Source organism: Rana temporaria, chromosome 8 (genome assembly GCF_905171775.1).
Source record: "Rana temporaria chromosome 8, aRanTem1.1, whole genome shotgun sequence".
NCBI classification, from domain to species: Eukaryota; Metazoa; Chordata; class Amphibia; order Anura; family Ranidae; genus Rana; species Rana temporaria.
Window position 1 is genome coordinate 16968002 of NC_053496.1, and position 16430 is coordinate 16984431.

Genomic DNA, 16430 nt, shown 5'->3' on the forward strand with positions numbered 1-16430 from the left:
TTGGGGATGGCCCCTTCTTGCCCCAACATGACTGCGCACCAGCGCACAAAGCAAGGTCCATAAAGACATGGATGAGCGAGTTTTGGGGTGGAGGAACTTAACTTGACCTCAACCCGATAGAACACCTTTGGGATGAATTACAACGGAGACTGCGAGCCAAACCTTCTTGTTTAACATCAGTGGCCGACCTCACAAATGTGCTTCTGGAAGAATGGTCAAACATTCCCATAGACACACTCCTAAACCTTGAGGACAGCTTTCCCAGAAGAGTTTAAGCTCTTATAACTGCAAAGGGCGGGCCAACTCAATATTGAACCCTACGGACTAAGACTGGGATTCCATTAAAGTTCATGTGCGTGTAACGGCAGGCATCCCAATACTTTTTGTAATATTGTGTACATACCGTATTTTTCGCCTTATAAGACGCACTTTTTCTTCCCCAAAACTGGGGGGGGAAAGTTGGTGCGTCTTATAAGGCGAATACACGGTTTCGCCTGACCGATCCGCATTCCGCGGAGCGCACCGCCGCCGTGGCCTTAGGAAAGACCGCGGCTTTGGCCTAGCTCCGGAGCGGTCGGCCATCTTAGTACACCCGGCGCGCTGACGTCATCACTGCTCTGCTCGTGGATCTGCTTATCCCTAGCAGAGCGCGCACCGTGATCTTGCCATGCATCTGCAACAACAGTGAGTTGTGGGGGCAATGTTACTGGCTATGATTACTATGTGGGGGCAATGTTACTGGCTGCTATTACTAATGTGGGGGCAATGTTACTGGCTATGATTACTATGTGGGGGCAATGTTACTGGCTATGATTACTATGTGGGGGCAATGTTACTGGCTATAATTACTATGTGGGGGCAAAGTTACTGGCTGCTATTACTAATGTGGGGGCAAAGTTACTGGCTGCTATTACTATGTGGGGGCAATGTTACTGGCTGTTAATACTATGTGGGGGCAATGTTACTGGCTGCTATTACTAATGTGGGGGCAATGTTACTGGCTGTTATTACTATGTGGGGGCAATGTTACTGGCTATTACTAATGTGGGGGCAATGTTACTGGCTATTACTAATGTGGGGGTAATGTTACTGGCTATTACTAATGTGGGGGCAATGTTACTGTCTGTTATTACTATGTGGGGGCAATGTTACTGGCTGCTATTACTAATGTGGGGGCAATGTTACTGGCTGCTATTACTAATGTGGGGGCAATGTTACTGGCTGTTATTACTAATGTGGGGGCAATGTTACTGGCTGTTATTACTAATGTGGGGGCAATGTTACTGGCTATTACTAATGTGGGGGCAATGTTACTGGCTATTACTAATGTGGGGGCAATGTTACTGGCTGCTATTACTAATGTGGGGGCAATGTTACTGGCTGTTATTACTAATGTGGGGGCAATGTTACTGGCTATTACTAATGTGGGGGCAATGTTACTGGCTGTTATTACTAATGTGGGGGCAATGTTACTGGCTATTACTAATGTGGGGGCAATGTTACTGGCTGTTATTACTATGTGGGGGCAATGTTACTGGCTGCTATTACTAATGTGGGGGCAATGTTACTGGCTATTACTAATGTGGGGGCAATGTTACTGGCTATTACTAATGTGGGGGCAATGTTACTGGCTATTACTAATGTGGGGGCAATGTTACTGGCTGTTATTACTAATGTGGGGGCAATGTTACTGGCTGTTATTACTATGTGGGGGCAATGTTACTGGCTGCTATTACTAATGTGGGGGCAATGTTACTGGCTGCTATTACTAATGTGGGGGCAATGTTACTGGCTATTACTAATGTGGGGGCAATGTTACTGGCTATTACTAATGTGGGGGCAATGTTACTGGCTATTACTAATGTGGGGGCAATGTTACTGGCTGTTATTACTATGTGGGGGCAATGTTACTGTCTGTTATTACTATGTGGGGGCAATGTTACTGGCTGCTATTACTAATGTGGGGGCAATGTTACTGGCTGCTATTACTAATGTGGGGGCAATGTTACTGGCTGTTATTACTAATGTGGGGGCAATGTTACTGGCTATTACTAATGTGGGGGCAATGTTACTGGCTATTACTAATGTGGGGGCAATGTTACTGGCTATTACTAATGTGGGGGTGGTGTGATGGTAATGACGAGTGGGGGGCAAATATTTTACTACAGTATTTGGTTCAGAATCTTTTTTTTCTATATTCTCCTCCTTTAAAATTGGGTGCGTCTTATATGCCGGAGCGTCTTATATGGCGAAAAATACGGTACTTAGCAGCACAGAGAATCCAGCTTTGTCCTGCTGTGGTTCGCTATTTGGCTGCCACACAGCCAGTTCCATGCAACCAGCTTCCTATTCTGGGTTCAGGCTGCCAGCTCTGATAATGTGCTGGACCCCCCCAAAAAAAAAAAATTCTCCTGGCTGTTTTTTGTGCCAATCCTGCCGCTTCCTGGGAGATGTGATGTAATTATTCCAGGAGGCTGCAGGACCGGGTGCATGTCAATCTGGCCTAGGTCAGAATGGCGGTTGGGGATGGAAGTAAAAAAAAAAAGAAAAAAAAATATACAGTAGGGCTGTTACTGATCCAAAATTTTGTGTTCGATTAATCGATTTTTTTTTCTCGTCAGGAAAAACAACGTTTTCTGGGCCGTGTGTACAGGGCTTCAGGGTAAAAACGTACAGACCTCACCAGGCAGTCAGACTAGTTCTCTGGATCAAATTATAAATAATCGCTAGCAGAAATCCCCACCACATGTAAAGACCTTGGCAGAGATTAGTGGTAGACTGTACAACTATCATTGTGAAATTTCAATTTGAGAAGAAGGCAGTTCAGTGCAAAGTATAGAGACAAACATCATGGGCCAAATCCACAAAAGGGATACGACGGCGTAATTGCTGTAACGCCGTCGTATCCCTGTTCCTAACTATGGAACTGATCCACAGAATCAGTTTTCCATAGTTAGGCAGAAGATCCGACATGTGTAAGGGACTTACACTGCCGGATCTTAGGATGCAGTACCGCATCCGCCGCTGGGGGCATTTTGTGTCGAAATGCCGCCTCGGGTATGCAAATTAGCACTTACGGAGATCCACAAAGCTTTTCAGCTTTGTTTTTTTCTCCGTAAGTTTTAGTTTGCATACGCAAAATTAGGGCTGCTTTTACATGGTGTAAAGTTAGTACACCATGTAAAAGCAGACCTTTCTGTCCAGCGACGCGATTTTTTTAAAATTTTGAAAAAAAATATTCCCGCCGTATCTTTTTTTTTTTCCCGACGCAACTTTATTAACCCATCGCAATCCACAAAGCTCGGCGTAACATAATTTCGCGCTATGCACGTCAGGAAAATGACGTCACGAGCATGCGCAGTACGGCCGGCGCGGGAGCGCGCCTAATTTAAATGGGAATCGCCCCCATTTGAATAGGAACGCCTTGCGACGGCGGAATTTAAGTTACACAGCCCAAAATTTCGAGGTAAGTGCTTTGTGGATCGGGCACTTAGGTAGAAATTTTAAGGCAGTGTAACTTAAATGGAAAAAATTAAGTTAGGCCGGATCTTTGTGGATTTGGCCCCATGTATACAACTCAGCAGTGGAGTGAAAATTGTATAGCACCATTTATACAGCTGAGCAGTGTGGAGTGTATATTATATAACACCGTGTATACAGTTGAACAATGTGGAATTTATAATGTACAGCACTCACCATATTTACAACTGGGCAGTATAAATATATATATATATATTGTACAACAAAGTATATAATGCCGATAAGTGTGGAGTAACAATGTACAGCCGTGTGATGCAAAATATATACTAAATGTAAAGTGTATGATTAATGTTCACTAAATGTGAACTGCAGAAGTGGCTGGAAAGGTTTTATTACCCTGAATGTGAAGTGGACAAAAAACGGGTGATTTGTTCAATGCAAGGAAATGATGCCGTAAAGAGTTGGCACCCAGTGATAGAGGTTGCATACTAGATAAAAAATGTATATCAAATGGGAAGTGAAAAATAAATGTTTAATTAAAATGACTAGAAAGAGTACAGTAAGCAGGAAAGTGCAGTGACTGCGGGTTGCAGGGCTGTCTTAATAGCATCATGGGCCCCTGTGCAAAGTAATGCTCTGGGGCCCCTACAATGATGACAGTGCAGGTAAACAGACATCAAGTAGGTAAGAGGCAGACTGCCTCCCCTGTGTATCTTTCACTCTCAGTGCCATCATGGGGCCCCCAATTTCGGGGCAGTGTGGGCTCAAGGACCAGCTGCTTTGGGGAAAGTGCAGGGGCCCCCCCATGCAGCTGGGGCCTCTGGGCAGTGCCCAGGTGTGTCCTCTCATTAAGACAGCCCTGGCGGGTTGCACAGAAAAGTGGTAATGTACATTTAATGGAAGAGACAAAGTAAAGGGTTGATGTGCTTTGAGGATTACACAGTAAAGAGTTGAAGCCCAGTGGTTTCTTGCCAAGAATCTCGTCAGGGAATTTTTCCTGACGAGATTCTCGGTCACAGAGGCTGCATATGATGGGTACACATGCTACATAGGATGGGCACACAGGCTGCATATGATGGGCACACAGACTGCATATGATGGGCACACAGGCTACATATGATGGGCACACAGGCTACATATGATGGGCACAATCTACATATGATGGGCACAGGCTACATATGATGGGCACAGGCTACATATGATGGGCACAGGCTACATATGATGGGCATGCAGGCTACATATGATGGGCATGCAGGCTACATATGATGGGCACAAGCTGCATATGATGGGCACACAGGCTGCAATTGATGGACATAGTGGCTGCATTTGATGGGCACAGTAGCTGCATTTATGGCATAGTGCCTGCATTTGATGGGGCACAGTGGCTGCGTTCGATGGGGCACAGTGGCTGCGTTTGATGGGGCACAGTGGCTGCTTTTGATGGGGAACAGTGGCTTCATTTGATGGGGCACAGTGGCTGCAATTGATGGGCACTGTGGCTGCAATTGATGAGCAAAGTGGCTGCAATTGATGAGCACAGTGGCTGCAATTGATGAGCACCGTGGCTGCGTTTGATGGGCACAGTGGCTCCAATTGATGGCACAGTGAGGCTGCAATTTATGTTTTTTTTTCTGAATTTATCAGTTTGTTTGCACCCCCCAAAAAAATTTGAGCACCAGGCGCTGCTGCTATTAACCCCTGCAGTGTGGGCACAAACCTACTGCAAGGGATGATTTTTTAGTTTCCCAGAGTTGGGCTTAAAGTAATTGAAGTATGTTCACTCACACGCAGGAAGGGATTCAAAGTGGTATTGGATAATTTACAGTGTAGAAAATTCCCTTTATGGCACTTGTAATTGAACTTTACATATTGTTGAGTCCCAGGCACAAGCATTATGTGTTTCCCTAAATAGGATAGAGATGACATAACAGTCTAATCTGTATGGTACCGCTGCAACAGTGGAGTTAATGGTGCCAGAAAACGATATTTCGGGAAGACAAGATGAGATGTGGGATAACGGTGCAGTCATTATCTTCAGGCTCCAGCTGAAGCCAATGGATCTTGGCAGTGAGTCCCAGAAGTGGAACTATTCTGAACCGTGAATTGATTCACTACACCCTGCATGCCATAGAACAGCCCGAGGCAGGTCAGTAACAGGTAGCAAAGCGTATTTATAGAGAAATGTGAAGGGATAAAACCGGTTACTATTCCCTCCTGCAAACGCCATAATTAGAGAATAAATAATAATTAGCATTGTAGCCATAGAAACTGGTGTTTGATGTCGGAGAATTATCTAGTTTGATACATTCTGTGCACTTCTAGATGAAAAGAATTCTATACTCACAACCACAGCGAGTTCCGGCCTTGAGTAACGACCCCTGTAAATTTGGTAAGTCTTCGAGCGTCTATTTCTAGCCATTGCTGCAGATCATTTCTCCCAGCGCACCAGGCGCCATCGTACAGATCGTTCTCGTTTACCCCCGCCTGTGCAAAAAGGAGCAAATTTGATTTAGTAGGGTTGAAACTCATTATAACAGCAAATACAGTACCGATGCCAAGATGCCAAGGCCAACCTAAGCCAATTCAATGCACTTCATTCCACTTATCCCAGATCTTATTCACTAAGACAAATTTCCAACTGAAAAAAAAATGCTTGTGCATAATCTGACTACTATTTTTATCAGCAATTATTAGGGGTCAACATTAAAGGGGTTGTAAATGTATATTTTTTTTTCTTTTCTCCTAAATATCTTCCTTTACCTTAGTGCAGTCCTCCTTCACTTACCTTAACCTTCCATTTTGCTTTTAAATGCCCTTATTTCTTCTGAGGAATCCTCATGTAGCGCCTGTGTACTTTTTCGTACAGGTGCTATATTAAATTTAGTGGGAGAATGAGAGAGTTATGTTGCTCTCATTCTTTGATTTGTTAAATTTGGCTATCGCCAAATCTGGATTGTCAAGTGAGTAAGGCTGGGTTCACACTACGGTTTTCCCGTCCGTCAGCCGCATACGATTTCAGTATCGAAAACGTACGGGCCCGGACGGGAAAACGTATAGATAGAGAATGCATTGCAAATCGTATGCACTCAGATGCATCCGGGTGCGTACGATTTGCTGGCAAAACGTTTTTTAAACGTACGCAAAACCGTGTTCAACCACGGTTTTGCGGTCGTTTTTAAAACAGTATGGCAACCGCATACGTTTTCCTTTAACATTAATGTCAATGGAAAACGTACATATGTGCGGTTCCATACGTTCCCGTCCGTTTCAGCCGCATACGTTTTTTCATATAAATCGTATGCGGCTGACGGACGGGAAAACCGTAGTGTGAACCCAGCCTCAGTCTGTACTCCAGAGATGTGGTCTCATCCCTGGACGGCAGGTGGCGCCAGAGGGGTCCAGGCGGACGCGCTTCTTCCCAGCAGCCAATTAGAGGAGTTTTCCCTAGCGGGGCATGCTGGGGAGGAGTATTTCTGTGGCTGAGGCCGTTGTTCTGGGTTCTTCGCGGGTTCCTGGATCCAGGTGCGGCAACCACCTTTAAGGTGTGCGCACATCACGGGCCCCACCAATATGGCCTACCAGGCCGGGGTCACGTGCTACGCGGAGTAAGTGACTCTGGGCTCTCATAGCCCGGAGCAACTGATGCTGTCAGGGGACCCCAGTGACTTACTGGGTCCCCACTTCTATTGAGAAGATTCCCAAGCTGGGTGCTGTTCGGTGGGGGATCGGCCTGAGGAGAACCCGGAGGCAGGTGATCCGATAGGGCTTGAATGAACCACCGGGGATCTGGGTGACCGGACACTGACAGGGTACATTTAGACTGTCAGTCGTGACCCATACTGGGAGGATTTGCTTTACCGTTCAAACTTTCAAGCACTAGGCCTGTGTCAGAGGTCTCATCTTAACATCCCAATTTAATTAGAGTCAAGTCGGTGGCAGAGACTTGTTCCTCCCAGAGACTTGTTCCTCCCTATACGGTGCCTGCACAGTCAGCTCTACATGACTCCTAGTTGGTGCGCAGGCGCCGTATAGAGCCGACTCGCGGTTCGGCTACTTTCGGAAAGTCGTGACACGCCTTATCCGCCAGGGGAAGTTTTTCTCAGGCACGTCAATCATATGGGCGAAGTCCCAGATGACATTGCGGCACTGCACAGGAACGTCCAGTCCCACGGGAGCGAGTACCCGGAAGCTGGGAGGAAAATACAGATAATACTGTATGTACACCACCCAAAAAAAAAAACGGCATACTGTACATGTTTGAGGTATACTGAATGTAATGTTAGATACTTGTTTTTTGGGTGAACCTCCGCTTTAAAGGCAAAATGGAAGGATGAGGTAAGTGAAGGAGGACTGCACTAAGGTAAAGGAAGCTATTTAGGGAATTTTTTTTTTACCTTTACAACCCCTTTAAGATATAATTTCTTTGAACATGGTGGCGATGATCATTGGATTACCGGGGGAAAAAAAGGTCATTTTGGATCTACGAATGTATGTTTCCAATTATCACGAGTCTTAAATATTTTTCAGAGAAAGTGGAACATCTGATCTGTTAATGCAATAAAGGCATCGGCACTTTCTTTTGTTCTTCAAACAATCCTGAGGGTTTGCAGGGACAGCAAACAATTACGATGAGCAGATGTGACCATACACACGATAGGAGCAATCAAGATGAAGCCTAAGGGCCGGCTCACACTACCCAGAGGGAAAAATGTTCAGTTTTTCTCCCCAGGTAGTGATCGCAGCTGGGAAGCTGCGCCTTGTATTTTTATAATGCAAGTCACCTCCTTCCACCCCTTTTTTTTTTTTCCGAAAATGTAACTTAATGTCACAAAGCTCAGCCGTCGTACATAGAAATACATGGACACACAAATACCTGTAGTTGTTAAGCAAGGAAGAAAAAGGCAAAGGGCCAGATTCAGAGAGATCGGCGTATCTTTAGAGCGGCGTAGCGCATCTGATATGCGCTACGCCGACGTAACATAGAGAGGCTCCCTTTCTTGCGCCGGCGTAACGTAAAATGGCCGGCGTAAGCCCGCCTAATTCAAAGTAGCAAGGCAGTGGGCGTGTTGTATTAAAATGAACCGTGACCCCATGTACCGTATTTATCGGGGTATTGCGCGCTCCGGCGTATAGCGCGTACCCCTAAAGTGGACCCGCATTCCTGTGGAAAAAATATTTTTGTACTTACAGTTTTTGTGTCCTGCGCGACGTCCATCGGCGGCCTCGTCGGTCCGGCGTCCGTCTGTGGCTTTGGGTGTCCTCTTCGTCGGGTCCGGCGTCCTTCTGCGGCGTCCTCCCCGCTCGTTTCCCGCTTTCCTGCGCCGAGTTTGAATACTGCGCCGGCATATACTGAGCGCAGTACACTCGTGTATAGTCGGGCAGGTTCGGCTCCTCTTGCGCTTACGTCCTGTACCTCCAGGACGTGAGCGCGAGAGGAGCCGGTATATGCTGGCGCAGTATTCAAAACTCGGCGCGGGAAAGCGGGTATCGGCATATATCGCGCACCCACGATTTTGCCCTGATTCTCAGGGCAAAAAAGTGCGCGGTATACGCCGATAAATACGGTAAATGCATGGCTGAACGAACGGCACATGCGCGCGCATGCTCAGAATCACGTCGCAAATACTCCCTAAAATACGTCGGCTCAATGCTTTCAACGTGAACGTAACCTACGCCCAGCCCTATTCATGTACGACTTACGCAAACAACGTAAAATACGACGGCTGTTCCAACTTAACATGATTTACCCCTGCTTTATGAGGGGTAAACTTACACCGGACGTACGCCTTACGTAAACGGCGCAGCTTACTGCGACGGGCGCAAGTACGTTCGTGAATCGGCGTATCTAGGTAATTTACATATTCGACGCGTAAATCAACGGAAGCGCCCCTAGCGGCCAGCGTAAATATGCACCCAAGATACGACGGCGTAAGGAGACTAACGTCGGTCGGATCAAGCCGAAATTCAGGCGTATCTGGTTTCCTGAACATTGCGCAAAGATACGACGGCGCATCCTACAACTTACGCGGCGTATAAACAGATACGTTGGCGTAAGTTGTCTGTGAATCCGGCCCAAAATGTCTGCCTTTTTCCGCACCACTATGCCCCACAGTGTGGAATTGCAAACGGGGCGCATAGAAAACCAATGTTTTCTGTGTGCCATTGCTGAGAGCTACGTTTTTCTTCTACAGAAAAACTCAGCATTCTGCTATAGTGTGAACCTGACGTAATAAATCTTGGGTGACCCAGTCTTTAAGGGCCAGATTCACAGCGGAGATACGACGGAGTATCTCAGATACTCCGTCGTATCTCTCAGAGTATCTATGCGACTGATTCATAGAACCAGTTACGCATAGATATCCATAAGATCCGACAGGTGTAATTGTTTTACACTGTCGGATCTTAGGATGCAGTACCGCGGCCGCCGCTGGGGGGAGTTTGCGTCGTAAACCAGCGTCGGGTATGCAAACTAGGAGTTATGGCGATCCACAACGGATTTTCGCGTTCGCTGCGTCGCCGCTAGTCTAGTTTCCCATCGCAAAGTTAGTCGTCGTTTTTGGTGCCTTAACTTTACACAGCAAACCTATTGCTGTATAAAGTATGGCCGTCGTTCCCACGTCGAAATTTAAAAATTCACGTCGTTTGTGTAAGCCGTCCGGGAATACGGAATTACGCTACGCGCGTCGCCGTTCGAAAAAATGACGTCACTGCGCGCAAAGCACGGCGGGAATTTCGAAACGGAGCATGCGCAGTAGGTCTGGCGCGGGAGCGCGCCTAATTTAAATGGCGCACGCCCATTTAAATTACGCGGGCTTACGCCGAGGCCGCCGGCGTAGTTTTCATCGCAAGTGCTTTGTGAATCAGGCACTTGCGATGAAAACTTGCGGCGGTGTAACGTATCTACGATACGTTACGCCGCCGCACTTCTACCTGAATCTGGCCCTAAGTGTATAGACAGCATTAAACTACTCATACATAGGGCATTATTCTCTAAGGCAGTGGTCTCCAAACTGCGGCCTGGGCAGTGACGGCCTATAAAGAGTACACGGGCCTCGCCTCCCCTATCCATGCATCCGGCCTCCTGATCTACATATCAGTGGCGCTGGATCATGGATTCCAATGCGGCGGGGTGTTTTTTTGAAGCACCTGATTAGAGCCAAAGGCTCTGCGCGCTGAGGCCACCCAGTTGTGTGACCATAGCAAATGAATTTTCACTATTTGAAGACTAATGTTCCTCCCAGCCAATCAGGAGGCATATCTGTGAGACCTGTTTCCCGATTGGCCAAAGCGTCAGGCGATCCTATTGGATGCCTAGCACTTTGGCGGAAGAGGAGACACACGGCAGAGGAAGCTTGAGGAGCAGACACCGGAGCCGCCGTGGGCAATGCCCGCACTGCAGGAGAGGAGGAGAGGACACCACAACCAAGTGAGAAAGTGCCGGACCGCCCTGGGGGGGGTCTGTTTCAGTACCGTGCCACTGTGTTCATTTTTTTCTACCCCCCTCCCAAAAGAAGAACCTGCCACTGAGTGTCTAGCTTTATTTGTCCCTTGGGGCACTAACCAACAATTGGGCATACTTTCTGTCACTGACACCAACAATGGGATACTGTTCTGCCCACTGACACTAAGGATAGGGAACAAATACTCCCAATGACACCAACGATGGGCCACAATGACTTAATGTGACACCAACGATGGGGCGCTGTTACTCCCAATGACACCAAAGATGGGCCATTGCTTACTCCCACTCATGTCAGGACATTTTCTACTCCCTCAAGTCATAATGTGGTGTCCCAGTACAGGTATTTGCTGTAGGCCCTGTCAGATTGAGGCCCTCGGCTTGTGGGGTCTCCCCTGCAGGGACTCAGCTAGTTATGATGTGATTTATACTGTTATGGTTGATAATACGTTTATTAGGTGTGTATAGCTTTAAGGGATTTAGTCAACCATCTCATGTTCAGTCAGAGTGTATTAGAGTCGGGAGGATTAAATGCTAGACAATACCTTATTGTGTTGTGTTATACTACAGGTCAGTCTCTATGATCCACAGCTCTCAACCAATAGGCTTCAGTCTAAACAGGCCCTTATAAGGGATTGTACTTCCTGTTTAAGCAGTCTAATGCTTCACACAGTTCCTAGCAGAGCCAACACAGTCAGAGGAGAGGCAGTGCAGGCCCGAAGCCTCCAGGAGAAAATACAGCAAAGAGTGGAGTATCCCTAAACATTACAGAACCAGTACTTCAGCTCATTTATCAGATCAATCCGTTATTCCGGCAAAAAGCCTCAAGTCTACAGACACTTCAGTAAGTGTATCTTTTTTCCAGCCTAGTTAAGCATAGGCCCTGAATTACTATCCGGCTTTTGCAGCCGAGTATATACAGTATATGATCAACTAAGCTCAAGCATTATCAGCTGTGTGATCCAGAGACTGCCTGCAGAACATTTTGACACTCTGTTTAAAGCTGTGAAGATTTTGACACCTGCCTTCATGCCAGTAAAGCCTTTGTTGTTTTAACCCCCTGTTGTGGACTGTGTTATTACCATCCTAACAAGCGGGGATACGGAGGCCCCCGGAGCTGTAGTTTCCCGGGGTATACCAAGACTACAGTGGCGTCACGTGACAGAGAGGGTTAATACCATCTGGCCCTCACTAAGGGTTAATACCACCTGACCCTGGGCTCCTAGCCCCAAGAACCAAGTAGCTAACCATCAAGCGCATGTGTGTGGCCGTGGGACTCACCCTCCCCGGTCACCCCATCGTTTTCTGGCGTCACGAACAGGATGCGGGTGTACGCCTTAACCATTCAGCCACTAAAGCAAGTCCTCCCCCCCCCAGAATCTGAACTGTGTCATTGAAAGTAATTTACTCAGCGAGGCGCATATACAAGTGGTGGGGGAGGTGAAGGAAAGACTGTTAGCTGCCATTATTAAGTGGAGAAAGTCTGTACCTGAAGGGGTTAAATTGTTTCCAGCATTTCCCGCGCGTGGGAGCGGTCGCAGCTCCGCCCAGTCAAGCCCCGGCGGTGACGCCTCTTCAGTGTGCAAGCCGGAACTAGAGAATCCACTCTGTGTTGCACGGGGGAAACAATTGCTGACCGAACCAAAAAAAAAAGAAGTTGCCGGGCGCAGCCATAGCAACGTGTCCGGCAATAAAAGACAGCGCACTCAAAGACAGCGCACTCAAAGACGTCGCACTCAAAGACAGCGCACTCAACGACAGCGCACTCAACGACATCGCACTCAAAGACAGCGCTCTCAAAGTTTCTTAAAGTGACAGCGCACTCAAAGTTTCTTAAAGTGACAGCGCACTCAAACAAGGCTACAACATGTCAGCCCCAAGATCACCAGATGCAGGTGATATACCAGATCCTCTTGCGGCTCCTGCACAAGCTGCCCCTCCGGGGTCACCTCCAGTACGACGTCATGACAGTGGGGCCCCCCCCATTCTACCTGGGGAAGCCTGTGTTGCCTAACTACAGAGGGGATCCCTTTTCCCTCAAGGATTTCCAGGAGAGCTTCCAAAGCATTTTCTCTCTCTACTCTCTCCCCCCTAACCAACAGGTGCTGTTGCTCATGGGACAGTTGCAGGGACCTGCACGTGAGGAAGTCCGTACCTGGCCCACTTCTGAGAAGACTACAGTAGATCAGATCTTCGAGGGATTACATCAGGTATTTGAGTCCCACTCACCCTCAGAGGTCCGCCTCAGGCTGTACGAGAGGCGACAAAAGCCGGGGGAAACACTAAGGGCATATGCAGTAGCCTTGCAGAATGCCCTGGAGGCAGTCCAGAAACTGGACAATATCACCCCTGACCAGGGTAACAAACTATTGATGGATAGATTCATAGAAGGGGTCCAAAATAAATGGGACAAGGCGCAATTAAAGATGTTAGCTGTACAGAACCCCAATATGTCTTTCTCTGCCTTTAAGCGCCTAGCCCTTCAAGTTATAGAGCAGGGAACAAGCCCTGAGGAGCATCCTGACCCTAAAACGGAACCCATGGGTGCGGCGGCGTGCCCTGCACCACTGTTACCACCAGCCCCCGCACCCGTGGCTGTCACCCCGGCCTCCACTACAATTACTGAGATTCAAGAGGTTAGACAAGATATTGCCCAGCTTACCCAAGTGGTAAAGGAGTTGGCTAATCACACCACTCGGGTACTTAGAGAGCCTCCAGAGACTAAGAGACCTACTCCTCCCCGTTATAGCGGGCCTCGCTCGGGACCATCTAGTAGGCCTTACTGTGATTTCTGTGACAAACCCGGTCATTGGAAGATGCAATGCTGGGCTTTAAACGGGCGTCCCCTGAGGTCGAGGACCGGCCCTCAGGAAAACGAATCACAGGTCCAGCAGAAGAGCCAATATACTCAGGACAGTCCTTATACATTGCATCCTGCCCCTATGTAAATGTTACCATAGATGGTGTCCAACTGCAGGCCCTGATTGATACAGGCTCGCAGGTGTCTACCATCTCTAAGGGCCTATTCTATAGGTACTGGAATGTCGATTCATTGTGTGAACCAGATGATATGGATTTTAGTGTCCTGGCAGGGGACGGGAAACCAATTCCCAGACATGGGTACTGGGAGCCCACTATTCAGCTGAGAGGTCACACACTTAGAGGTCAAGGTATAATTGTCACTAATGTCACGGTACCAGGGGCCACAGAGTTTATATTGGGGATGAATATAATGAGACATTGCTTCAGTGATATTTTGGATGCCTTGCATGCCTCTCTCCCCCACATGTCTTCCTCAGGTCAGAGGACTGCGCAACACCATCTAAAAATTCTGAAAGCAGAACAGAAGTTTGCGAACCGGAGAGGAGAAATCGGTAAAGTTCGGATCCAAGACATGAGGCCCGTGAACCTGCAGCCGAACACAGAGACAATTTTGTGGTGTCGGGCGCGCCCTGGTGTAAGGAATCAGGACTATCAGGCCTTACTGGAGCCCATACAATCTGAAGATTTTCCTTTGGTCCGAGCTGCAAGGAGCCTAGTGACGGTGGTGAATGGACGGGTCCCAGTCCGCCTAGTTAATTTGTCCGGCGTAGCCACCACCCTACCAAAGTACACTCCAGTGGCCCAACTTGTTTTCTTGGACTCCAGTGACATACTCTCTTCACGGAAGGCGGCCCAACAGCTGCGTGCCCAAACCGTGTCAGGGGCTACCGAAAATTCTCTAGAACCTTGGTGGCGCCAACTGCAAATAGGAGGATCTCTCACCCCACCAGAACAAGTCGAAGGGGTCATCGAGGTGGTGAAGGGGTGCCAGAGTGCCTTCAGCAAACACCCAACCGATTTTGGAAAAACCTCCATGATTAAGCATCGAATCCTGACCGGCGATAAACCCCCCATCAAGGAAAGGCATCGGCCTGTGGCACCAGGCATGTACCAAACCGTCAAGAAACTATTAACCGACATGAAGGAGGCGGATGTAATACAAGAGAGCCAGAGTCCCTGGGCAGCACCCATTGTGTTAGTTAAGAAGAAGGATGGGACCATCCGTTTCTGTGTTGATTACAGGAAATTGAACGACATCACCCATAAAGACGCATACCCTCTCCCCCGGATTGAGGAGTCACTCACCGCGCTGGGTTCTGCGGCCTACTTCTCTACATTGGATCTGACCAGCGGATACTGGCAGGTGCCCATGGCCGTCGAAGACAGGGAGAAAACAGCCTTTGTCACCCCCATGGGTCTTTTCGAATTTAAAAGTATGCCCTTTGGGCTGTGCAATGCCCCAGCTACCTTTCAACGGCTGATGGAGAGATGTCTGGGACACCTTAACTTCCAGAGTGTACTACTCTACCTGGATGACGTGATTGTGTATTCCAAATCCTATCAGGAACATTTGACTCACCTGTCCGACGTCTTCCAAGTACTGATCCAGCATGGTCTGAAAGTCAAACCCTCCAAGTGCCACCTACTCAAGCCACAAGTACATTACCTGGGCCACGTCGTCAGCGCCGAAGGGGTCCAACCTGATCCAGCTAAAGTCGAAGTTGTCAAGAATTGGCCTATCCCACGCACTGTTAAGGATATTCGGAGCTTCTTAGGATTTGCAGGATATTACCGCCGCTTTATTCCTCATTTTGCACAAATTGCCGAGCCATTGACCTCTCTCCTGCGAGGCACGGCGAAGGGGAACTATAATGGCAAGCTGCCTGTGGAATGGGCCAAAGAGCAAGAGGTGGCCTTCCAGGCTCTAAAACATCTATTGACAGAGCCTCCCATCCTGGCCTATCCGGATTATACTCAGCCTTTCCGACTGTATACAGATGCCAGCTTTGAAGGACTCGGGGCAGTGTTGTCCCAGATGCAGGGAAAACAAGAGAGGGTGATAGCTTACGCCAGCCGGAATCTGCGAGGGGCTGAGAAGAATGATTCTAACTACAGTTCCTTCAAGTTAGAGCTCCTGGCCCTCATGTGGGCAGTCACCGAAAAATTTAAGGACTATTTGTCAGCCACCTCATTCACGGTCTACACCGATAACAACCCCCTGGCTCACCTGAACACCGCTAAACTAGGTGCCCTTGAGCAAAGATGGGCCTCCAGACTGGCCAACTATGACTTCTCTATCAAGTACCGAAGTGGCAAGTCTAATATTAATGCGGATGTGCTATCACGCATGGCTCCTGGTGAAGATCCCCCAGTGGAGGACAAGTGGGAAGATGTGGAGATGCCTCCCTTCTATCAAAGATTCGTGAATCAGGATGTGGTCGTCACCCGCGAGGGGAGTGAATCTGGGTCTAAAGCAATCCAGGAAGACCTGTATACCTGGAGGACCCTACAGGAAGAAAGTCAGACTATGGGAGATCTGCAGGAGTATTTATTGACCAGGAGGGTACCTCCCCGGTTACGACGGGGCCAGAATGACTACGAATTGAAGCGATTGTGGCGTCAGAGGAAAAGACTATTTGTGCACAAAGGAATGGTGTACAGGAACTTC

General features: G+C 48.1%; 1 protein-coding gene across 1 annotated transcript in view; it reads right to left on the bottom strand.

Moving 5' to 3' along the window:
- Window positions 1-16430, bottom strand: part of CPXM2 (carboxypeptidase X, M14 family member 2) — a 185152-nt gene that overhangs the window by 108078 nt on the left and 60644 nt on the right. The window contains exon 5 of the mRNA XM_040361343.1: window positions 5825-5964. Coding sequence (XP_040217277.1) covers window positions 5825-5964 — 140 coding nt within the window. The remainder of the gene's footprint in view (window positions 1-5824; window positions 5965-16430) is intronic.